Below are 26,040 nucleotides of genomic sequence, written 5' to 3'. Positions count from 1 at the left end.
TACAGATCCTCAACGTAATTTATTTTTCACTATTAAATTTGGCAGCTGACATTTGAGGCTATGTAATTATTAGTGTTGCACTCATACCGGCACTTAAACACAGTTTCTGTATTGGCTACAGAATGCACCGATACCATAGGTGTGTTGGAAATGGCCCACTACTCACTATTCCCTACATGTACTACACATTGCACTTTTCGGGATGCACTCCTTAAAGCAGATACTGACGCACATGCACGCCGCTAGATGCGTCTCAATTTAAAGTTGTGGCAGATTATAAAGAGACTGGGTATTTCATACTATATGATTTTTACGGAGACTGGAAAAATACACATAAATATAGATGTACAACTTGCTGCAGTTTTTGTTTGTGCTGATATTTGTGTAGATCCACAAAGGAAAAAAAAAAAAACGTGTAAATGTTTTTAGGTTGTGGATGGGAAAACATAGTCAGGGCAGTCTCTACACACAGCAGCGTAAGCTGGAGATTAGTAGAAAAGCACATACAGGGGGTCCTCGACTTACGATGTTGATCCGTTCCTACGTCGCGTTTTAAACCGATTTTTGGTGCAAGTCGGAACATACGTACATGATGTACGTAAATAACATATTGTACGCACTTATCCTATCCTAACACCTATCCTGAGCCGCGTAACCGTGTATTCTTCCGCCTTGCTGCACACACCAAGGCTTTATACAGTAAATGGGAGATGTATCGTAACCACGAAACATCGTAACTCGGGACTGACGTAACCCGAGGACCTCCTGTAGTTGTGGCAATGTTCCACCTTACATGGTTCAGAAACAGCGCTGTAACAGCCTGTTGTGTGGCGCACCGTGTTCTCCTACAGGTAATACTCGTTATTTGGGGACATGCATCCAGCACAATGTAATATATTGTAGTTTTTCATCGTTTTACCATTTATTCCGTCCTCCGCTGTAGAGCGCCACTGCACGCGCCTGTGTTTGCTTTCTGTTGTCTGTTCTCATTGGCTGTTGAAGGGAACTTGGAATATGTCCAAGTTCGAGTTGAAAAAAAATCAAATGTTGATATGCTGTGAATTCAATGCAAAAACATTTAAAATTGTCCTAAAAGTCGTGTAGTGTAACCCCCAGCTTATGGCATGCCAAAGAACATGACATCATGCAAGCAAACACAAAGAAGCACGCTAACACAGGTCAGCAGCAGTCCTTAGAAAATGCATTTCACAGTCATGGCAAATATCCTCAAACAGTGTAAAAAGCTGTTCAGTCAGGCTAGACGATGTCTTCCTACTTGTTACTGCGTTGTGGAAATAGTTCTTTCATGGCTCTGAAACTTAATTTTTTAATGTGCAGTTAATAAAGAAGTAAATGTTAATTCTAGCTTATATCTTATTAGCAATAAAGAACACTGCTTTAACAAAATAAAATCTGTAAATATAGCAATATAAATATCTGGATTTATAGGCGTCTGTCTAGTAGTTAAGAGTTGGTATCGATACTCAGTATCGGCAGATACTTGAACATGAAATATCGGTATCAGAAGGGAAAAAGTGGTATCAATGCATCCCTAGTGATTATTTTATTACAAGTGGAACAATATAAATGCTGGTGCTTAATTACTTGTTGTATATTAATTATTGTTAGTTGTTTTAGAGCTTTTTTGTTTGTTTCCTTTTTTTTGTAATTGTTTAGGAATGAGATTTTGTAAGCTTTATTTTTAATTGCAGACAGGCTACAGATTCCTAGCCCTCTGTTCTGTCTGCTTGGTTGTTGCAGAAGTACAGTAGTACTGCAGTTAGTAATATCTTTTTGATATATTACTTCAGTATGTGGGTAAATGGTGTAAGATTACGGTGGTTCTTTGTATGAGAATGCCTTTGTGAACAATAGTAGAGAATTTCTCTCACGCTGACTACATGTGCATTTATATTAGTTGTGAAGTTGGAAAAAAAAACTAGAGAAAGCTGGTAAGAGTCACATTCATCCTAATGAGCAGTTCTGTCTCACAACAAGTTAAAATGATCAGTGTTGAGTGTTAATAATAATTATTCTATATTGGTTTGTACAGCCAATTTATATCAAAAGCGCATTTTATATAAAAGGCTTTATATATTTTATATATATATATATATATATATATATATATATATATTTTTTTTTTTTTTTTATTTCTTTGGGGCGTCATATTTCTGTGGAATACAGTTGTTCTTAATGTTTTGACAAGAACATTAAATTCTGCATGGTCTCTGACTTTTGCGCAGTACAGTATGTGTACATTATTCTTCACATTGACGAAAATACGAAGCTTGGGTGGTGCTGTTATGAAAACAGTTGTCCTGTTCCAGGCATTCCCTTCTGCTCTGTGTGAGTGTGGTGAGGAGAGGTGGGGTTGAAAGGGACCTTACAAACGGGTTTGGTTTGGTTTGATACTGTACACCTCTGGAGGATTGGGTGCTTCTGCATGCCTTAATAGATTTTCAGCTCTAAATTTTCTAATCTGGGGATTAGGAGACGTGTTTGGTTTAAATGACAGTAATATTATGGCCTGTGCCTTTCTGAGGAGTGGATTAGAGAGAGTTCTGTAGGGAAAGGATTTGGATTTTGTACCACTCAGTGAGCAAGTGCTAAGAAAGCAATTTTTTACTTTGGGAATCCCATGTAAGAAGACAGTTATTATTTCGTCAGTGACTACAGCGTGTAGTCACTCGGTTCATGTTCTGGGCTGAACAGGTGTTAAAGAAAATATTATTTATTTAAGTACATTGGCCAAAGGTAATAATTGTGCACATCAACAGGAACATGGCATAGCATTTCAGCTCTAAGAGACAGCCCATGCTGATCTCTTGATATAGAAAATGGAGTAAGATCAGTCAGGCATTTTAGTGTTCTCTGTATTCTATAATCCTACTGTATTCTACTGATGGGCAGAGAACTGTAGCGTATCTGACTGAGCTAGAGTAGTAGTGAAGAGACATGATAATGAAATATTGTATTTTTAAAGCTAGGGGTGGGCGATATGGACCTAAAACAAAATCACAATATTTCAGAGTATTTTGGTGACAACGATATTCTTGGCAACATGAAAAAACACTGAAAAATTATTTAATTAATTTCAAGAACACCCTACTAAAACAAACAAACAAAAAATACTAATTAATTATAGTATATTGAATATATGTCAATAATATTAAAGTTTTGTTTTACTTCAAATGTAACAAACATTAAAAAAAATCTGTAAACATTTGTTTAATAATAATAATAAATTTATATAGCGCTTTTCAAGAACTCAGACGCTTACAGTAGTTAATACATAGAACACATTCATAGGCATACAAAACAGAGCAAATACAGAATACAAAATATTAATAAACAGAACAAGCATAAAAAGATTGTTTGAGGAGTATAATAAACAAGGGAGAAAAGATATTGTTTGAGGTTTGATTTGAATATAAATTGTGTAAACTGTAACCGAGATTCTGATTTTGTAGAAAAAAAATAAGTACTGAAAATTTAGTGTTTGCATATAAACAGCCAACAAACAATTATACTAAAAGTAGCCTTAAAGCTTCACAGTAAAAAACAAGTTAAACAATAGTTGCTATGCTGTGCCATTATATACACAAGTCAGAATATCATGATGATGATTTTTTTTTTAATCGTTTTAAAAAATTATGACAATATTATCCCCAATGATACGATATGACACAGCGCTAATTAAAGCATGAAGTCATGTTTACCTCTGATTAATATTCCAGATGGTTGATGTGTTTTCCGTTACTCCAAAAGAGATAGACACTTAGGTGATGCTAACACTGCTATATTTTCTGCATTATAATTTAATTATGATTCTGCAACGTAAATGTCATGTATTTCCAAAGGCTAATTTATGCAGATCTAGTTTGGATTTCAGTATTTTACAAATATGGATGTATTACAATAAGCAGATAATCATGCTCAAATGTTAGTAGTATAGTAGGGTGTTGAATTTGGTACAGATCATGTTATATTGGTGCTAACGAGTACCAATTCATGTAAAATCAATTAGTGGCGAATTTCAGTTCAGGCATAACGCACAGTCAAAGGTCTCGAGGGTGGTTACATTTTTCAGAACTTAATGTGAGAGTCATATGCTGTTTAATGTTCAAATTATGTTCTATAAAACAGGACTTCACTGAAAAGGACAGGCATCTTATTTTATTTTAAGATTTTTATTAAAGTTACTGAAGCAAAATAAGGTTTTATTTATGTTAATCTCAACACACACACACACACACACACACACACATCTCCAAGAAATCCAGTTCTAAATGCGTGTTTTATTCTAGTTCTTCACTCAGTCCTCATAAACCACTGTGTTTACTTTGAACTGGGACTTTCCTTTTGTGTCCTCATGGCTTCATCACTCTTTACAACTTAGATTACAGGTTTTGATATTAGAGTTTAGTACAAAAAAACCCCAAAATATTTGGGTACTGCTATTGACTTCTGGTTACTAGATATGGAATATTGCTCAGAATTTCTCTACCAGTGCATTCTAAAAAAAAAAAAAAGCAGCCAGAATAATTCTTGAATCAACACACGTACAGATTTACATTCCTTATATTGACCCAACTCAAACATGCAGCAGAATACGTCTTTTATTGTGAAATCTCCTGACTGTGTTCAGTGCTATCTTTGTAGCCAGTGCTTAACCCGTCTTTTGTTGATTGACTCATAAATGTCATGGCAGTTCTGTGAATGCCATTGACATTGAGGTGTGATTAAGATTAATGACCAGTCTCTGGGGTTTTACAATGCCATCATCTGAAAGTGTGTGTGTGTATGTCTAGGCATTATACAGGCAAATACAGTACCAGTACTGCATTTGTTTATGGAGTGGTTTGAGGTTGTTTATATGTGCGGAAACACCTGTAACACAGGGTTCAGCTTGCAGGGCGTGTGTCTGTGTGAAAGTGTAAATACCATATAACTTAAGTATCACCTCTACAGCAGCCTTAACACTAGTGCTTTATGTCCTGATGGTGCAAGTGATTGATGTGTGGGGTGGGTTATTCTTGTATGTTAAAACATAAAAAATTCTTGGCCCCAACCTTTCCCTATTGTTTTGTAACTGTGTTGGGCCGTGTGCTCTCTGTGCACGTTGGTGGTAATGCGTAGAACAACAATAGCTGATGACTCAGCGGGATGACTGCATCATCAGAATCTGTGCACTACCTCACAAAGCTCACAATGGCAGGATTGTGCATAAAGACTTCACACTGCACAAATGCTGTATAGCACGGCAGTCTCTGGAAAGATTCTGTTTGTCCCAGGGCAATTCCTGCAGCTTCATTCTTTACTGTGGAACAGATTAACAGGTTAGAGGCTTTAACAGTGTACAGTGAACTGATGGCAGCACCCTGTAATGACCATCAGTCAGTGACATAGGGTTTAAATTATATATATTGAAACTTGTGTGTGTACAAATCATATCGTTATTGAAATATTTTATATTGTGATATATATTGGTTTTGAATTATTGTCCAGCCCTAGTAAAAATGAACAGTAACAACGTATTGTTGCCTGTTTGTTTTACCTAAATATCTGTTACGGGTATCAAAATGAATACTTGCCATCTCAAATATGACCAAAATAAACTATGTTTACTGCGGTCCTGACTTAATATTTCACTGATCACAAGAAATCATAGGGATGCACCGATTTAGATTTTTGGGGGCTGATATGATAACCAATAATTAGCACCTTAGAGTAGCTGATACCTATAATAACCGATAATTTTATCTTTTTTGATTAAAACAAATTCTTGTTGTCATATGACACGTCTTTTCTTATTTGTACATTTGTGTGTTATTAATTATATCCTTTAAGTTTAATAGGTGTACTTCATTTATACTTCTATCAAAGATTTACTGCTCGTTCTGCATTGAGGGCTGTTAATTCGTGCAGCGCCGGGTTTGTTTTGGAGAGCGAGGGAGCGGTTTTGAGCGAGTGTTTGTAATCGTTTATCATTATATTTCAGTAATAAATTCAGATGCTGAATGACTCTATCTCTTTTCATGTGTTTTATATAAGAAGGGCTCCTGCACTTGGTGGTTGAGAGTATCTTTCTGTCGTTTAACCTGCTGTGTATTTACACTAGGGCTGTGTCATATTGTATCATACGGAATAATATTGTCATAATCTTTTAAATGGTAAAAAATATTAGTGATATTCTGAATTGTTTACATAATGATGTCATGCAGTTACCCATATTACGGCATACGTTCTTTACATGAGTCATTTAGCCGCTGGAAAGTGAAGTGGCTTGTGGAGGTGGTTTGTTTATAAAATATCATGTACAATAAACCATGGTATTATGTTAGAATTGAAAGAAGGTTTTAATATTATTAAAATATATTAAATATTTAATTAATATAATTCATATTAATATAACATAGATTTTGTTGCAAAAGTCTGTTTTTGAAATTGATTCAATTAATACAAAAAGTATTTTTCAGTGTTTTGTCATATCGCCAAGAATATCGTTATTGCCAAAGTACCCTGAAATATTGTGATATAATTTTAGGGCCGTATCGCCCACCCCAGTTTACACTGCTGTGTGTGTGTGTGTACTGAGTGTCATTCATATTTTAAATTAGTTTTCACCACAGAGAAATTGAATCCCAGAAACTGCAAAAAAAAAAAACACTTGTGTCTTTCCCAAGAAATTATACTGTATTGCAGGGACATAATGCTTTCGAGTTTTTGACGCAGTTTTTTGTAGCTTCATTTTAACACAGTACTGAATTGAGCAAAAATATTCATTCATTCATTTTCTGTAACCGCTTATCAAATTTAGGGTCGTGGTGGGTCTGCAGCCCGCTCTGAATCACTGGGGGCAAGGCAGAACACACCCTGCACGGGGCAACAGTCCTTTGCAGGGTGACAGACACTCACATATTCACTCACTCTCTCAAACCCATGAAGACTTTTGAGTCACCAATCCACCTACCAACATGTGTTTTTGTACCATGGGAGGAAACCGGAGCACCCGGAGGAAACCCACGCAGACACAGGGAGAACACACCACACTCCTCACAGACAGTCACCCGGAGGAAACCCATGCAGACACAGGGAGAACACACCACACTCCTCACAGACAGTCACCCGGAGGAAACCCACGCAGACACAGAGAAAACACACCACACTCCTCACAAACTGTCACCCGGAGGAAACCCACGCAGACACAGGGAGAAAACACCACACTCCTCACAGACTGTCACCCACCGCCCTGAACACAGATATTTGGCACCAGTCACAATGTCTAGGAATGATAGTTATTTGAAGAAATTAGAAATTCTGGTCCTGTGTCTGTAGTGCTAATGTCAGTACTGTGTTGATGTCTTTATGACGTTCACTGCCTAGGCCATGAAATTATGGCTTTTACATGTGCAAAAAAATTTAACAAGGGTTTAAGTGTTTTTCTATTAGAGGTATAATAATGTCTGGGAATTTTCACATAAAGTTGGTAAAAAAAAAAATACTGAAGCATAATATCTTGGCTAAAATAATTAGATATGATACCAAAAACAGTTGAAAAGCAAAGCTGCTATTCAAACCCAGGCACATTACACACTGAGGTGCTATTGAGACCACACGCTTTGCATGAACTGTTCCTTCCTCCATCACATAACTACTGAAAACAAACATTTGGACCAAAGGATTACCGAAAGTCAGGTAAGTTATGATGTGGTTCATATTTTTATTGATCATAATAGCACTGAAACATTTAAGCAACTATTAAATCAAAGTGAAATCTCACAGTTGTTTGCTATCTGCTAATTCAGAAAAGCTAAATGAACAATTTCATTTAAGGGACTAGGTTACCAAGGCTAGCAGTCTAGCAAGACGTTAGTTTACCAAGACCAACATACACTTGCTAACTGCATTTTATTGCCTTACTGTTTTTTTTGTGACTAAGAATTAATACTTAATTATTTATTTGACATTTTAAAGACCATTAGCTTTAGTGATTTTGCACCTTTGTTAAAAGAAGTAACATAAGAATGCCATGTGCATCAACTATGACATCACGTGTCATACTTATATTATCATGTCTGCTGTTGACAAGGTACATTGATTATAGTGTATTATATAATTCTTTTAATTATCCAATATTTTCTATTAATTACAATACGTTTGGAAAGTTTACATTTTGGAATATTTCCAAAGGTCCCAAGCTAAAGTTCCCATGGAAAGTTACCGGTAATTTACTGGAAATGTATCGGAAATTTTCCGCCTCTTTGCAACCCTACATCAGTGGTGGGCAGTCTTCTCCTCAAAGGGCTGGTGTGGCTGCTGGATTTTAGACATTTCAGGCCAGAGCACACCTGATTTCACACCTTTAACTAGTTGGTCTCAGTAAAACAACTGATCATGCGACTTCCTGGTTAGTTGGAACAAAAAAAAGCAGCTGCACCGGCCTTTTGAGGAGAAGAATGTCCACCCCTGTTCTACATAATGCACTGCATATGAAGCAGGAACCATTTGAGATTCAGCCATTGTCTTCACAAAGTTTGAAGTTCCTATCCATTATCTGCCACATAATTTCCAATTGTTCTAAATAACATTGTACTAAAGTAACAAATACTGGCCAAAGCTGTAGACACCATTTTATGGACCAATATAAATTTTTTTTTACGTTTTTATTAAAGATAAGCTTGTAGTTAGTGCAGATATTAAACTCTTTCTGAAACGGAATATTTCTGAGCTTAATTAGCATGTCGTCTTTGAGCATACAAGAAAATGATACATCGACAAGCATAGCTCTTCAAAACTGATGTGCAAAGCGCTACCTCTCTCAAGGGAAGTGTCTTTTATCTCTAGTTTGGTTTTCCGCCAGGGTTTTTCACCTTTCTATTTTCAGAGTTTCTCTGATTCTAGGGGTCTGTGGTAGTGCATGCAGACCTGTGATTCCCTGTGATCCTGCCAAAGCTGTAATAATCCCAGTTTAAGGTATTCATCTCCACATTGGTGTCTTATGAATGTCACTCAATTGCTGTCTTTTGTGGAAACTGCTGTGGATCAAAACGTAGCATGTTCATGGACTCTACCTGATTAAAGTCACGTTAAACGTTTAGGGATTTTTTCATTTTTAGGTTATTCCATTAATGAAGGGATGATAGGGCACATATCAAAATTGAATAGAGCCAAAATAACAATAACATATGTTACATATAACAATATAACATATAAATCCCTCAACAACCTGGCCCCCCTGTACCTTTTTGACCTCCTGCAGCATCACTGTCCATCTCGTCACCTTCGATCATCGGACTCCAATCTCCTCACTCCCATCACCAAAGCTAAGCACCGTACTTCGGGGGACAGGGCCTTTGCCATAGCCGCTCCCAAGCTCTGAAATTCTCTCCCTTCACACATCCGTGCTTCAGACTACAAACATTTAAAAAACAATTAAAAATGTATCTCTTTAAAGGCTAAGCACCACTTAATGGACCTCCATGAATATTTCACATTATTGTAGTTAGTGACAGATATAAGTATGAATTAAAATGAAAATAGCTGCTTAATTTGCTTTAAAACTGACAATTTTATTAAATTGACGGAAAAACCCGAGCTCGCTACAGAAATTCTCGAACGCGACCGTGACGTCACTGGTGGACAACAGCTGAACAACGCCGCGGTAAAACACCGTTATGACTGACTGTTATGACAGTATCTAGCTAAATAACCAACATTATTCATGACAATAGCCTAGCAATAAGCTAAACTCAAATGTAGAGGTACCGTTATTCTTGTAAATGTGATCGAAGTCGAACTCGAATTCCTCCGACACTATAAACCTCCGTAATGCAGCTACGTAGCCGAGTATAATCTGAGCCACCGAGTTTAGCGAGTCAAGCTAACGTTAACTAACACCAACTAAAACAGGCGAAGTGAGTGTCCTTACCCTGTTTACCTCCATGTTACAGAGGCTCTTCAACACGTTTCGTTGGTGTCCTTACATGCCCATATTGTTGGAAAAGCGCCAGTGAAATGAGCTACAGATAACGGAGTGAGCGGATGGTCCTTTCCAAAGTGCCCGTTTAAAGTGGACAAATTTAGTCCATTTTCTGGATATTTTGGGATCTTTGGGCCATTTGTTCACAGATGTCCCACTGTACATTGAATGATTGCAGCCAAAAACAACACACCTTTTCGTCATTTTGCATTAAATTAAGTGCGACTTCTAGAGTTGTTGTCCACCATCTACGTCACAGGCAAGACGCCTATTAGAGTTTCCGAACACCGTTGGGGGGGGGGACCAACGGTCTTTTAAACCTTATTCCTTGAATTAGTAAGAAATAACTTCATTTCATAAAAATGTTTTCTGACTATCAATAAACACAAGGACTCACATTCCACTGTATTTATTTGTTTGACACTTTCATAGAGCTGGTGCTTAGCCTTTAAGCAAGCTTTTAGCCTCCACTAACATCCCTCCTTTCTGTTATTGTTTGTCTTATTGTATGTGTTTTATTTTTTGTAAAGCGTTTTGAGTTGTCTGAAAAGCGCTATATAAAACTGATTTATTATTATTATTATAATCTGTGTAATGTATAATATAAATATATTTTTTACACTTCACAGTAAACTCTATTTGTAAAGTTTCTGGTTCATTGAGGCTTTGGTGCTGTCTCAGTGCATTAGGGGGAGCAGAATGCGGTAGCCTGCATGCTGTGTCTCTATAGGCTCGGCCCGATTGTTGGTGTGGGTGTTTAATGCCCTGAGCTTGGAGAAGCTCATTGGCCTCTATTCATTATTCCCATAACCCTCTCTGCCTTAGTAACCATGACCCTCTTTGTCTGAGGGATGCTGGGCCACTACCCTGTCTCCCTCACACTTCCTCATATATCTTATCTCATTATCTTCCATCTCCTGCCCACACCCGGATCCTGCCAACTACGCCAGAATCTATAGCATCGTGGCACACATTGCCTTTGATTGTTCTACTTGTGAAACATGGATAAAGTTGTTATCTGAGGGGATTTTGCTTGCAGCCTCTCCTGGGTGAAAATCGATAGCTCCTCCAACAGTTCCAATGGTTGATTTCCCTTTTTTGTTGTCTTTGTTTTTTTTTTTTTGCTAAGCCTCGGTGGCATTTACAGCTCATGCCCACACCTTGGGAACTGTTAATTTTGGCTTTTGATAATCTTTCTGCATAATAGGTTATTGATATGACGAATATATTAATAATGAGTTTTGTTAAGCCCTTTATTTCTTAAGGGTAAAGGCACACGTTCGTCATAAATTGTATTAGTCTTTATTTGTTGCAGGGGAGAAAAAAGTGGACCCAGGTTTCCTGTGCAGTTTCAGACGCTTTTTAAAGCATATGTTTTTTTTACTTCCTGATTTGTACTCCCTGTTTCAGCGAGAGCAGTATAAAAGCTTTAGTTATAAACTTGGTGTCATTATTGTTGCAGTCCCTTTTGTATTGGAGGCAATCTCTGAACAATTGGAAAATGAGCCTCAAAGAGCCATTACAAGAGGAAGATACAAGTAAACAGACTTTTTTTTTTTCCAGTCAGAGAGGATTATGGTAATTCTCGAAACAGTAAGAAGCTATTAGGAGCAATTTGTTCCAGCCTCTAAAATATTAGCCGGTTATGGTGCGACACCAAGATAAGTAGAGACTTAGTTAGGCATATATTATCTCTGCTGTGGGTGTGTGTGTGTGTGTGTGTGGGTGTCAGTGAGCGTCTGTGGTAGTATGGGTACACCCTAGTTTGCAGGCTAATGTTGCTAAAACACAGGTCGATAAACAATAATGAATGAACAGAGTGACAAATTGAGCAGAACAGAGTGAAAACATTAAAGCAGAATGGCAAACATTAATTTTGTGTCATTGATTTTGTTGAAATGGCTTTGGTTTGCTTTCGTGGATGCAGAGTCTGTATGGGCTCATTTATATCACTGCTGATAACTGGATGTAAATATAATCAATATAAAATATGATTCATTCATTTGTTCATTTGTTTGTCAGAATCAGGGTGATATTTCAGAACAAATAAAGACTCTATAATTAGGAGATGATTAAGCTGTGCATATTGCATCTTATAAACCTAATGAAACAACACTACGTAGTATTTATTTCCTCTGAAGCTATAGAGGGAGCCCAGGAGCAAAAATATAAACTTACCTAGTGTTGCTTTAAATGAAGTGGGGTATTTATTTATTGATTTATTAAAACTCCTGGGGCTTCCCCTGTAGCTACAGAGGAAGAAAATTACATAGTGTTCTTTCATGAGGTTTATAAGGTGCAATATGCACTGCTTAATCAACAGAACTCCTCACTATTGAGTCATTATTAGTTCTGAAATTTCCTGATTCCAATGAATGAATGAATGAATGAGAGGTGGGTCCCCTACCTTCCTCCAACAGTGCAGTTTCTGTAATGCAGAGCCCAGAGCAGCAATGACGGAGGCTCTGTCGCCCTATTACAGGTCAACACATCACAATGAGCATCACAATGATTTTAAAGCTGTAATTTGAATCTAAAAATACTACCTAATGTTGCTTTAAACCACGCTGCCTGTGTGTGTGCTTGACTGCAAGGTGCCATAAAGCTGGTTGACACACACACATACATTATAAAACATTGTCACTTCTGCATCTGCAACACTCTCTCATTCACTCCTCTTTTCTTCTTTCCCTCTTCCCATATTTTCTGGTCAAGAAGTTTCCTCAGGTACCCATTACAGTTTTTCCTTTTTTTCAGTTGTATTAGGTAGGGGTGGGCGATGGCAAAAATACATTATCACGTTTCTTTTTCATGCTGGCTTTTAACCTCTTAACACCATTTTTTCCATTTTCCGTCTGAAATTACATACTCAACTCTTGAGGCGGTTAATAAACTAGAGGCAATTATATGAAGTAATGTTACTGAAAATTTTACTTTCCTCGACAAACTAATCTCCTGCACCTCTCCAAATGGCTTTTTACTCTCACCAAACAGGAAGAAAGTTCAGACTCACCTCGATTTATTCTGATATTTATTCTTGTTTCTAACCCAGTGCTCCACCCCTTTAAGGCCAGACGTGTTGGAAGAAGGGAGGTTTCCCCGATTGGCTGTAGACTGAGGCCGCCTCCCTCACTTCCCTCCTGTGTTTAAATGGTCTCAGTAGGGAAAGAGCAGACAGTGAAAGGGATTTATTGTTTTGATTGATGTTGCTATATAAAACTGTGTCTCGCAGTGCACGTCTGATAGGCTGTTGTTGCTTCCCCGCCTCCTTGGATGAGCATCGCCCTGATTGGTATACAGACTTGATGGACGTGTCGTTAAAGCTGAGAGCCCAAGCTACACCTCCATAGTGGATCCACGGGGAGCATATTTAAGCAATTATCGGTGTCCCGAGAGTCTGCCAATTCGACTGATGTGTAATATGTACACAATACGTGAACAACTTATAAGAACTGCAGCGGACTGTATGTGCGTTAGCACGATCATGTCTCATGGACAAGTTCTTATCGTTCACGATCTAATATCGTCATATCGCACACCTCTAGAATTAGGCAAAGATCGTATAGTAATGTGATGATTTTTTATTAAAGTACCATTTTGTGTGTGTGTGTGTGTTGGTGTGTGTTTTAAACAATAATACCAATGGCAGAAATGTTACAGGGCACATGTTATGAGTGTCAGCATTGTACACACCAGTGGCGGATGCTGGCCTTTCAAGGAGGGGAAGCTTTCGGCCTACATCATAAAATGTGTCGGTTTATTTATACGTAAATTCTACCCTCCGTTCCTTTTCAAGAAAATGATCTGTGACCCTGTCGTACCAACAAGGCGTCTTTTCCAGGGACTTGACTAGTGTCCTCTCAATGGCCAGCAGAGCTAGGCTGCTTAAACGGCCTTGGCCCATGTGAAGTGTGAGGATTAAGAAAGTCTCCGGTTCAACTCGGAACAGAATGAAAATTTAATTCTCCCACGGATCTTTACACCAAAGGATCGCTGATTCGCTCATTTTGCTGTCAGTCAAAAAGGGATTCAGCCTCAGACAGATCATCCAATCATCATGCAGAAGCTGAGCGTCCGGGCCAGCCGAGGCCAGCCCACTGCCCCATAGACCCCCAGAGAGGCTGAGCGTCCGATGGGCGGGACAAAGCCCAGCATTTATCCAATGACTCGTCTCGTTTCGCTGCACTTCGCTGCTTCCCTATTGAACTCTGTGGCCACACTGTTTAAAGCACTGTGAAGCTGCGGGAATGATTGAGAGGAAAGCTTCGTCTTTACCAGTGATAAGACGCTGACTCTGAACAAAAGTTGAGCGCGTTGTAGTGCATATTTATTCAATGACATGTACACAACAGTATATATTTGATCACTTATTTTTTGACATTTTAGGGGAAGCTGGGCGTCCCTTGCAGAGCAATCACCTCTGGTACACACACAGTTCAGGTGTTTCAGCCACACCCATTACTAACACGCCTCTAAAAGCAATCCCCATAGATGAAGATTAATACTGAGCTTAGTCACTGCTTTTTAAGAACCACAAAATACAGGCAACTTCATATTAATGCCCACTGGTTTTGGAATTATGCAGGTATTATTTTCAGGTTTCCACAATCCTGGGAATATACTGTACGGCCACTGCACCATAATAATTAAAGGCCTTATTAATGTTCTTGTCTGATTCGTGGCTTTTTTTTCTGACTTAAACTAGTCTAACCACATTACAGGGTTCGGCAGGAGTCCAGGATCCTGGCTGAGAGCTCACCGACCGGGCTGTTTGATGACTGTAAAAGGACTCCCTCGTTATATCGCAGCCAGAGATCTGCCAGACACTCTTTCCTTCCTTAAGAAGTTCTGTGCACTTTTACTCTGTTATTCTGTCTCTTTCTGTTGTCTTCTCGCTCTCCACCTCTCAGCTTGTGTCCTGTGGTTCTGTGTGTTAGGTTAATTGCTGGAGTGCTGTCTCAGCAGCAGTAGAGATAAACATGACTGAGTACTGGGTGTAATTGATTGATTTAATGTGAGAACAGGGACCCTTGGTAGTCGTTTATGTTGGAGAGCTCTTTTGCTCGTGCTTGCGCCAAATTAAATCTATCAGACCTATGTCTGGGCTCTACAGCCTACAATTAGACCCCATTAGAGGAAGACCTAAAGAAGAATTTTATGCGGATGTTTCTCGTCTGTGTGTTGCCTCTTTACTTTTTCGTCTCCTGCAGCAGGAGAGGGGCGTATAGTCTGTGTTGGTGTTTTAAGTGATTCAAAATATAAAAGAAATATTTAACAGTGAATTCAGTGTCTTGTCACGTAGTGATAAAACTAGTCTGTCGAGTAAACTTCGCTGCCATTTAAAAGACACAAGGGTGTGTCCATACTGTGTTGTTGTTGTTGTTGTTGTTTTTTTTTTTTTTTTTGTTTTTTTTTTTTTTAGTTAAAAAACTAAAACATCGTCCTTCAGTTAAACAGACTGCAGTGCCATTACAGGCTGCATTTTCACCATACTTGAGAAATATGAGTAAGTGTGGCCATTTTCATCCATCCATTATCTGTAACCGCTTATTCAATTCAGGGTCGCGGTGGGTCCAGAGCCTTCCTGGTATCATTGGGCGCAAGGCGGGAATAAACCCTGGAGGGGGCGCCAGTCCTTCATAAGGAAACACAGACACACACACATTCACTCACACCTACGGACACTTTTGAGTCGCCAATCCACCTACCAACGTTTTTTTTTTTACTGGACTGTGGGAGGAAACTGGAGCACCCGGAGAAAACCCAGGCAGACACAGGGAGAACACACCACACTCCTCACAGACAGTCACCCGGAAGAAACCCACGCAGACACAGGGAGAACACACCACACTCCTCACAGACAGTCACCCGGAGGAAACCCACGCAGACACAGGGAGAACACACCACACTCCTCACACACAGTCACCCGGAGGAAACCCACGCAGACACGGGGAGAACACACCACACTCCTCACAGACAGTCACCCGGAGGAAACCCACGCAGACACGGGGAGAACACACCACACTCCTCACAGACAGTCACCTGGAGCGGGAATCAAATCCACAACCTCCAGGTCCCAGAAGCTGTGTGACTGCGACACTACCTGCTGTGCCACCGTGCCGCCCTGTGGCCATTTTATAAAATAAAATAATTTAAAAAATTACATTTAATGAAAGACTCTCAGCTTGTAACATTTACTCATAGGCTTTACCACTATTACATGATTGTTTCTTCCCCCTCCACGTTATTTCCTGTTATTTCAATGATTGAAGGTTGAATGGAGGTGATTTGTGGGCTTTATAAAGCTGTAATCGAGTCTGATAGTGTTTTTCAGCCCTCAGGTGCAGTAGGGGTCATTTTGTGTTTGAACTAGGCTTATTGGATAATATGGCTGGGCTTTCTAAAGCCCATTTATGATGACCACTGGCAGAGCTCCTCTCTGTGTGTGTTTGTGAGAGGCTGATCGCTGCCACTGCAGCGTTGTGGAGAAACTAGGGTAATTTAGGGGCAGTGACTGTCCAACTGTATAAATGGTGTGTCCAGGGCATGGTGGAGTGGACAAGAAATGAATTAATATGCTATTGTTATTGTGAGGAATTGTTACACTAGGCTTTTCTGAGTATATCATTACCACCACTACTTCATGATGATTGAACAACCACACATCATCATTAAGATGTAATTAGACGATTACATAGAGACTGTAAACAAAACACTCAGCATATGTACCAGGATAAGACACAACCTCATAAAGTACTTAGTAACAAATAACCGATGTTGGCCCATGGTTAAATTCTAAATAGCTGTCATTACTAGGGGTGTTACAATACACTCAGGCCATAATTAGATTTAGTTTGATAGTTGATTTATAATTGATGTTCTTACAATGTTTGAACCCAACTTGAACAAAGAAAAATCATAACTGTAGTCTTGTTTTTACATATCATATATAATAAATAAAATATATGACTCCAGAGCTAGGAGGAGTGGTGACTCAGGGGTAAAATACAAGGGGTAACTACAGACCTCCTGTCTTTTACCATGGAGAATTTTTAAAACCAGTTCTGTTGTGTTTAATTTACAGCACACATCCCCCCCGCCTCGCTTATTTTGAAAGGAATAATATTAATATGCATGTTGTAACCTTCCCGGGGACACTCCTGCAGCCGGATCATAGAGCAGTCCTCCTCAATGGAGTCCATTCAGTCTGAGTGTGAATGGAGGAGGAGCCTGTGCTTTACACTGAGCTAATCAGACAGAGTGGTGGCACTTGAGGAAGCTCCAAGGCTCTGGGGATTTCAGCTTTCCGCTGGTGATGCACTCGGGCCGCCAAATCAGACTGTGATGTGTCCTTGCTGCCCTGTCTTTTTTCCATTCGCTCTGTTTGTAGTACCCTTCTCTATTTTTTAACTATCACTCTCGGTCTCGCTTTCCTGCTACCTCTGGCTATTGCTCTTTCTGCTTTTCTGTAGTACATAATGAGAGTGAAAAAGGGATGAGAGAAATCTTTCTCTCTCTCTCTGCAGCTATCATCCTTTGTCCCCTCTAAAAACCTGTCGCATATGTGGATTAGTGCTGCATATTAGCCTCTTTGCCAGTCTCACTTTTAATTCCAGTCACAGTTGCACTGACTTGAGCTAATGTACAATAGGTTGTGTGTGGTGTAAGCCATTCAAGTAGAGATACACTTGCTGTTTGGTCATGCGTTTGCGTAGACAATCGTCTGCATCGTGAATGTAACTGTTCACATACTTTCTTATGTGCTACACTTGTAACTGGAAGATTTCACTAGAGGGCAGACCAGAGAAAGACGTGGGTAGTGGCAGATTTGCCTCTGAAATTGTGATGCTGTTGATCGCCTGCACTGTCCCTACTGTTTACACATGTAAAACCTACACACCAAACAGACACAGGATACGCCAGTGACCAATCACACTTCTCCGCCTGGGTGAGGTGAGGTGGCTTAACCATACCAAGAGATTTTGGACAATTTCATGCTACCAACATTGTGGGAACAATTTGGCACAGCCCCTATCCTGTTCCGACATGACTGCACACCAGTGCACAAAGCAAGTTAAAACTATGAGCCAGCCCTTGTCCAACATCAATCTGACCTCACAGATGCGCTGATGGAAGAATGGTCAAAAATGCCCATAAACAATCTCCTAAAGCTTGTGCAAAGCCTTCCCAGAAGAGTTGAAGCTACTATAGCTGCAAAGGGACCTGTGGAGTAAGAATGAGATGTCAATTCATGTGTGTGTGAAGGCAGACGTGTGAAGACGTGTGTTTATTGCTCCATAGCCATCCTGCTGAGCTTGTGAAGGAGGGCTGTGGAGAAAAAGACGAACCACCTTCCACGTTGGTTGAAGTCCAGGCAACCCACCGCTGTCTTGTAAACGCTGGTGTCGTTGCTAGGTTTCGTGTATTTTGGGGAGTAATACTAGACGAGCTTCAATCAGAGTGCTTTTTATCATGCAATGACGGCACTCCTGAAACGTCTCTCAGCCAATTACATTGCAGGGGCGGAGCTAACGTGGTATAATGTTTTATTTTATGCATGCACTGATATGGAATTGGGCGGCATGGTGGCGCAGCAGGTAGTTGTCGTGGTCACAGAGCTCCAGGGGCCTGGAGGTTGTGGATTCGATTCCCGCTCAGGGTGACTGTTTGTGAGGAAGTTGGTGTGTTCTCCCTGTGTCCGCGTGGGTTTCCTCCAAGTGCTCCGGTTTCCTCCCACAGTCCAAAAACACACGTTGGTAGGTGGATTGGCAACTCAAAAGTGTGCGTAGGTGTGAGTGTGTTTGTTGCCCTGTGAAGGACTGGCGCCCCCTCCAGGGTGTATTCCCGCCTTGCGCCCAATGATACCAGGTAGGCTCTGGACCCACCGCGACCCTGAGCTGGATAAGCACTTACAGATAATTAATGAACGAATGATATGGAATTCTTGGGCAGACAGAAAAATAATCATTTACTAGTGGCATCTGTTCATGGCTGTGTGTTTTTTAGCTGTGTAAAACACTATAATCCATAAAAGAACAACACATAGAAGGTGTTAATACATTCTTGAAAAGAAAGGAAGTGCAGTTGTCATTTATTGGCCAAAAATGTGTGTAATCGTTTTAAGAAATTGTGAACTGGTAAAATTAACATTTAAACCTTAGTGGTTAGGTGTGGGATATAAACGATAGGATTTAGACAATAGTGGGTAACAGAGATTTTGTGGCTGAATGTAGGAAGAGAGTGGGGGCCCTATGTGAAGCTCTAATGGCTTGGCTTAGTATATCTTAGATCTTATTCTGTGTATGATTACAGTAAATATTTATGGAAATTATAAAACTATTTATAAAACAATTTTGGCTGGTTTATTTATTTTTTTCATATACATTTTTACTCCATTTTAAATCATTTAAATCAACCACATCTGTATGATCTTGCTTGAAAACCAAGCGTAAAGTGTGAGGGCAGTATGTTGTGTAAGTAAACTTTCATCCCTCACTCCTGTGTTCCAGCATGTTCTTTTTCGCTGCCATGCGTGGAATCACTGAAGTCATTTTTCTCTTCCATTGTTAGTTGTTTTCTTGCTCTCCTCTCAGCATGTGCCAGAGGGTTCTGGATAAATAACAGGACTTGAGACAGCAACAAAACAAAAGCAAATGAAAGGTCTGTGCTGGAATGGAAGAGGTGTTGGAGCTGTGCTGATTAGATTTCAGGCCTTGGCTCAGGCCTGGGTGATGAATCCAGCCTCGTATTGTAGACCAGTATGCCACTGCATTGTAGTACAGATCAATCAGTTAAAAGAAAAACTTTTCATCGCTTCCTACACATAGTTCTACACATTAGGGCTGAGGTAAATATGCTGTTTTGTTCATCTTAACTCTGTAAAGCACCTGGAGACTTTGGTACTAAAATGAATAGTGCTATAGAAATGTATATCCTTGTGCTATAGCAGCCATGCTGTGTCTGATCCACTCATACCTGCTCTGTGGGAGTCCTGACCCTTGAAGAACAGGGTGAAATGGAGATAAAGTATGCAGAGAAACAGGTGGACTACGGTCTGTAATTGTAGAACTACAACGTGCTGCTGTATGGTCAGTGGAGCTGATAAAATGGACAGTGAGTAACTCACAAGGTGAATTTTCCTAATCCAGTGTTCTTTCAGTGTAAATTACCCATAGAAATGTAATCAAAATATCAAGTAAGGGATCATTCTTTATCGTTACATATTTATTATATTTAGTTTTTTAACACTATTAAACCTATAGAAGTTTAGCGTGACAAACAATATGATCAAAACGATCGTACGAACCATTTCTTATAATAAGTGTTTTCTAAAAAATGAACATTGTTAAAAGTTTCAAAATCATTTATATTTGTTGCAGGACGGTGTATGATTAATTCTTACTCTCCCTCTGTTTTCTGAATCACCATTTTCCGCTGACTTTGACATGATATAAATCTCGCTTCCTTGTGGTTAAAAGTTAATGCAGCACCATTTTGACTTGTGCATTTATTTTGAACTTAAAAATAGTGTTTCAGCCTGAACAGCTTATTGAGTGAGCTCCATTATAGGAAACTTATCAGTACAGAGGTAATATACATATTCACTCACTTTCAGGTTACTCCTTCTCTATTAGTGTTCGAGCTGGTTTTCATATTATCACTGTTCTGTATTAACCCTGTCATATGACCATAGCTACAGCTCTTTTAGTTAGCTTTCTGGTAACCGCCAACACGCTGTCTGCCGCTGGGTTCTCTTGCCTGACCCGTGGAAGCTTTTTTCGCAGGACAATTTTGCTCGTTCTTTACCATGACCCTAATAACCTCTGTATTTATATTTGTTCCCTTTGTCTGGTTTCTTTCTCCTATCCCTCTCATGCTTTGAGACGTCCTGCTGCTCTCCAGGTGTTGCCCTGATCCAGCCCCTGTGTCCTGTACAAGATCCTGGCCTTGTCTCATCTACACTATCATGCTTGGCCATGCTGTTTTATCTCAAATTAACTCTGCACCTACTTTTAACTCTCACAGAATCACTGATGACTTCCTCCTTCCTCAGACTCATACATCACTAATATACTACATTCACAATACTATAACCCCTTCATCTGTCATTAGTTCACTTTTACTTCTGTTCTCTGTTGTGTCTCCGGTGTCGACCCGAGGAGGATGGGTTCCCCGTATGAGTCTTGGTTCCTCCCTCGTGTGCTGAGGGAGTTTTTCCCTGCCACTGTTGCCCCTGGCTCGCTCATAGGAGGCTTGGACCCGGATCTCTGTAAAGCTGCTTTGTGATGACTTTTTGTTGTGAAAAGCGCTATATAAATAAAATTTGATTGATTGATTGAACCTTAAACCCATTATAGGAAACCTCATGCTCATGCTTTGGCTATTACTGTGTGCACGTGTTTATTAGACGGCTGTGAACAACACAGTGGCATAGTTCTCCTCTCAGAAACTTCACACTCCTCCTAATGAGTGTAATGTGGCTCTTTTTTAAACGGCTCCCTGAGTGTAATTATTGTAAAAGGATAGCTTTGGTCGTTGAATGTGACTCAAGCTCTTGAAAAATCCACCCCTGAATAGCAGTGCAGTTCTGTGCTAGGGGCTCCCCTCAGTCCCCCAGCTGACAACAGCCATGCAGAGCTTCAATTACTGCAGCTCTTCAGGGGGCCTAGTGTAAACAACACAGCGCTTACACCAGAGCTGCCAGCCAACCATCACGAATACAAGTCAGCCACAGATTCACAACTGAGAGCTGTGTGTGTGTGGGGGTCTGTCAGGGAGATACATTAGTTGAGTAAATCACCGCTCTTTGTAGTTGTGAGACTTGCCATTGAAGCTATATTTTGTGTTGCCAGCAGGGGCTGAGTTAGATTAATTGCAAGTTTAATAGTAGGTAGTTCACAGATAAGAGTCTTATGAAAATGTATTTGCCTTCACATTTTATTACATGACTGAACGGTTATGAATTTGATGATGGGTTGCTTGTAATTTTGGAGTGCTTGGATGTAATGTATTGTTTGTAATTTCTCAGAACACGCTGATAATATATTGTATCTGAGGTGTGAAACGTGTTGTGTAAATCCCAGAGTACATTACTCATAACACTCTTGCAAACGCAAATGTTACAGGGGTGTGCCATAGCTGTGTGTACTTGTTGGGATTATTGTAGAATGCCCCAAACTAGTCTGAAATGTTCTCCATGTTCACACGGCTCTAGAGTGCCACACCGCTCTACAGTGTTCTCCCGGTTATATTAGTTTTAGCTCTAGAACAGTATCTACCCCTTCTCACTGTCCTGGAAAGCTCTGTCTCATTCACATTGTTTCAGGAGCGTCCCTTTTATAGACCGTTGTTGGATATTCACCCTGAGGCACTGTTTTACAGTGCTTTGTCATTCGCTGAACTTGTGGGCACCTGACGTAGGAAGCAGAACAAAATCAGAACAGCTCTTTTTATCCCATGTTTTCTGATTTAGATTTCATTTGTGTGTTGGTAGGTACTCGTGGTAGGCACAAGCAGTGTGTGGATTTCATCATATGCCCCCTTTTAAGCAACTTCTAACATTCGAAAGTTGCTGTTTGCTGTAGAATTGCTGGAGAGCAGTTGATTTGTACGCTGCCAGTGACTGATCACTCTCATAACACACAGCTTTTATTCTTCCAGTCTGTTCTCTTCTGAATTGGTAGAGAGAGGCTGATAGTACGGTTTACTCCTTGGATAGTTTATTAGAGGTATAACAAATTGATTTGATTTATTACTGGCTTCACAATTCAATGTTCTCACGGTAAACAAAATATTAATGAAGCAAAATGCATGTATCCTTATTGTTTCACAGTTGATTAATGAGACTAGAGCTGACGAGGAGGACATGAACGTGCTGGAGTGATTTATTGATTGGTGTTGGTTGTTTTCCAGCTTTGTTGTTCATAAGCACACGTAAATAATTTAAACCCCATTTCCCGTGGTGCGCTGATATTTGCGAACACATGTTAAGTGGAGTTGGTTACTTTTCATTTTTTGCCTGGCACTGTTTTGAAGCCAGGGTGTCCTGTCTCTTCTGGTCATTGATTTTTTTTATCTTGCTTTGTGTCTTCTCAGCTGTCTATAACTATGATGCTCGCAGTGACGAGGAGCTGTCACTGCAGATCGGAGACACAGTACATATACTGGAAACCTATGAAGGTACGTTTTACACACACATTCACACATACATACACTCTCCCTGTCACTCTCTGTCCCTTTCTCTTTTTTTTCTCTGTCCCTATACACCTTTGCTGTCTGTCTTGTGTGCTCTCTCTCTCTCTCTCTCTCCCTCGCTCTCGCTGTCTGCACCACACCTACAAAAGATGATGGGTTTGATCGAGTCTGACACCAGCGGTTTTCTGGGAAAATGGAGCATTATTACTTTGTCATTGACAGCATTGCCTTCACTCTACGCTTGCAGGTGTAATTGGAGTGAGCCATATCCCACTAACAGCTTTTTCAGCTCTGCTACTCTCATCCTTTTCAACAGCTTTCTCCATTTTGAAAGATTTTTACTGATACATTACCTTTGCAAACATTATGTTATTGTCAAAGAAGAGCTTCCTCCTGTTCAGATGCTATTCAGTGGTCATATGTTGGCCCCTGGCACATTATATAGGGTTTGATAACGTTGTCAGGACCGAATGGTTTGTTCAGACTCTCAAAGGCTGAACGCATTCAGCGAATAAAAATGGTCAGTTTTCTCCAGTATATAAAGCTAATGTATGATGATACCATTTGTAAAGTAATTGTTGCTTAATGTCTCTGCAGTGAATTGCATCCTCCTTTTTTCTCCGCAGGTTGGTACAGGGGAAATAGATTGAGGAGGAAGTCAAAGAAGGTGAGTTGATTTATGGAGAGGCCAAGGCTCCAACCAAATTTATCGTAAAGAGATGGAATTTAATAGGTGAAAAATGAAGATCAGAGCGGGAAATGAAGTTTGCACTTCACTGAATGTGAAATAGTACAATGTTACCTCTCAATGCTGTGAATAATTTATGTCTTAATTAGAAATTACATTTTAACCAGTTCCTTCTTTTGGATATTTAAGATGTTTGTATCCTGTTTTACTTGGAGACTTACACAGAGCACAACATGTTTTTGCTTGCAGGGTATATTTCCTGCTTGTTACATTCATCTGAAAGAGGCCACAGTTGAAGGCAGTGGGTGGGTAATGCTCCTATTGTTTTTATAAAATGAACCCCTAATTTTATGTTTACAACCACAGGCCGTGTGTGCAGCTTTTAAATGCACTGTTGGTGAAGTAGGCAGCTATTGTTTAGACTTGCAAATGAATAAGGAAGATCGTCAGGTACAAGGTTAATTCATATGACTTTGCTGTCAGTGATGTGTCCCTGAAGTGACTGGACTGTGAGCAGTTTGCAGGTAGGAATGTGAGTTTTTACAGCGCTGTGATTGGCCATGCTCCAGTGAGAAGGCCAGAGAGACATAGTGTCTGCCGTCTACAGAAGATCAGAATGACATCTTTCATCCATTGTTTACTGACTTACGCAAAATAATTAAAGGGAAAAAAAAAACACGGACTCGTTTGTTTAGACTTTGGTGTGCTCCAGGTATTCAAATAAATGACCACTTACATTTTAAATCAGGACATTTAAAGGCCCTATTGCTTACTCTACAGTTCTTACAATCAGGTACTGTACTCCTGGAGGGCACAAAACACTAGAGCTCAAGGGCTAGAGATGAAAGCCTGTGTTTTAAGGGCATGCAAGACTGATTCTGAAATGTGAAGTAAATAGGCCTTTTATAGAGCTCTGTAACTGAGTTCCTAACACTCTTATCGCTTTCACACTTCAGCTCTTAAACAGCAAGACTGATTTCAGATGGACTCAGCCCTTGAAAGAACCCAGAATATTCCACTTCCACCTCATCTCCCTCACATGAGAATGGAAAGGAAGAAGTTTTCTTTTTTTTTTGGTAGTGAGAAACAGCTTTAGGAGATCTGGGCTCTGATTGGAGTGGAGCTGAGGCAGGGGGAATGGAGCGAGTTAGATCTTGCTGTGGGAGTAATCAGAGCGCTGATTGAGAGTTTCAGAACCACTGCCCTCGAAAGCATCAGCCACGTTGAACATTCATCTGAAATGACGATCTGGATGTTGTGCACAGAGAAGGTCAGGATTAGCAATGGAGAGGGCAGGCTTCTTTATTAAGAGAAGATTGAGGAGGTGAGCTGAGTTTACTTGGTGGGAGGCACTTCTTATAAGACGAGCAAGAGGTTTATAAACCAAGAACACGTTACTTTAGGATGATGTATCCCTATATGTGTCCAGTCAGATGGACGGGTGTTCATACATGTCTGAATAGGTGTAATAGGGCTGTGCTGGCTTAAATATTTATTTATGAATACCATAATATAGCACAGCGCCTGTAAGATAAAGCAACTGCAGAAAATGAATGGAAGTTTGAATATAGCACAGAGAATTTAAAAGTAATTTTTATATAAAAGGCTGACCCACGCAGACACAGGGAGAACACACCACACTCCTCACAGACAGTCACCCGGAGGAAACCCACGCAGACACAGGGAGAACACACCACACTCCTCACAGACAGTCACCCGGAGGAAACCCATGCAGACACAGGGAGAACACACCACACTCCTCACAGACAGTCACCCGGAGGAAACCCACGCAGACACGGAGAACACACCACACTCCTCACAGACAGTCACCCGGAGGAAACCCACGCAGACACAGGGAGAACACATCACACTCCTCGCAGACAGTCACCCGGAGGAAACCCACGCAGACACAGGGAGAACACACCACACTCCTCACAGACAGTAACCCGGAGGAAACCCACGCAGACACAGGGAGAACACACCACACTCCTCGCAGACAGTCACCCGGAGGAAACCCACGCAGACACAGGGAGAACACACCACACTCCTCGCAGACAGTCACCCGGAGGAAACCCACGCAGACACAGGGAGAACACACCACACTCCACACAGACAGTCACCCGGAGCGGGAATAGAACCCACAAGCTCCAGGTCCCTGGAGCTGTGCGACTGC

General features: G+C 40.2%; 1 protein-coding gene across 3 annotated transcripts in view; it reads left to right on the top strand.

The window, feature by feature from the left end:
* The window catches only part of dock1 (dedicator of cytokinesis 1), a 258,525-nt gene that overhangs the window by 17,101 nt on the left and 215,384 nt on the right, over positions 1-26,040 (top strand). For 2 of the 3 annotated variants that reach the window (XM_066662743.1, XM_066662746.1), the window contains exons 2-4: positions 23,081-23,164; positions 23,806-23,846; positions 24,117-24,172. In XM_066662743.1, coding sequence (XP_066518840.1) covers positions 23,081-23,164; positions 23,806-23,846; positions 24,117-24,172 — 181 coding nt within the window. Of the gene's footprint in view, positions 1-23,080; positions 23,165-23,805; positions 23,847-24,116; positions 24,173-24,992; positions 25,192-26,040 lie in introns of those variants that run through there. The other variant, XM_066662745.1, reaches the window with a different exon arrangement.

Source organism: Hoplias malabaricus, chromosome 3 (assembly GCF_029633855.1).
Source record: "Hoplias malabaricus isolate fHopMal1 chromosome 3, fHopMal1.hap1, whole genome shotgun sequence".
Lineage (NCBI taxonomy): Eukaryota > Metazoa > Chordata > Actinopteri > Characiformes > Erythrinidae > Hoplias > Hoplias malabaricus.
Note: the sequence above shows the minus strand (reverse complement) of the source record. Positions and strands in the feature narration are given on the sequence as shown.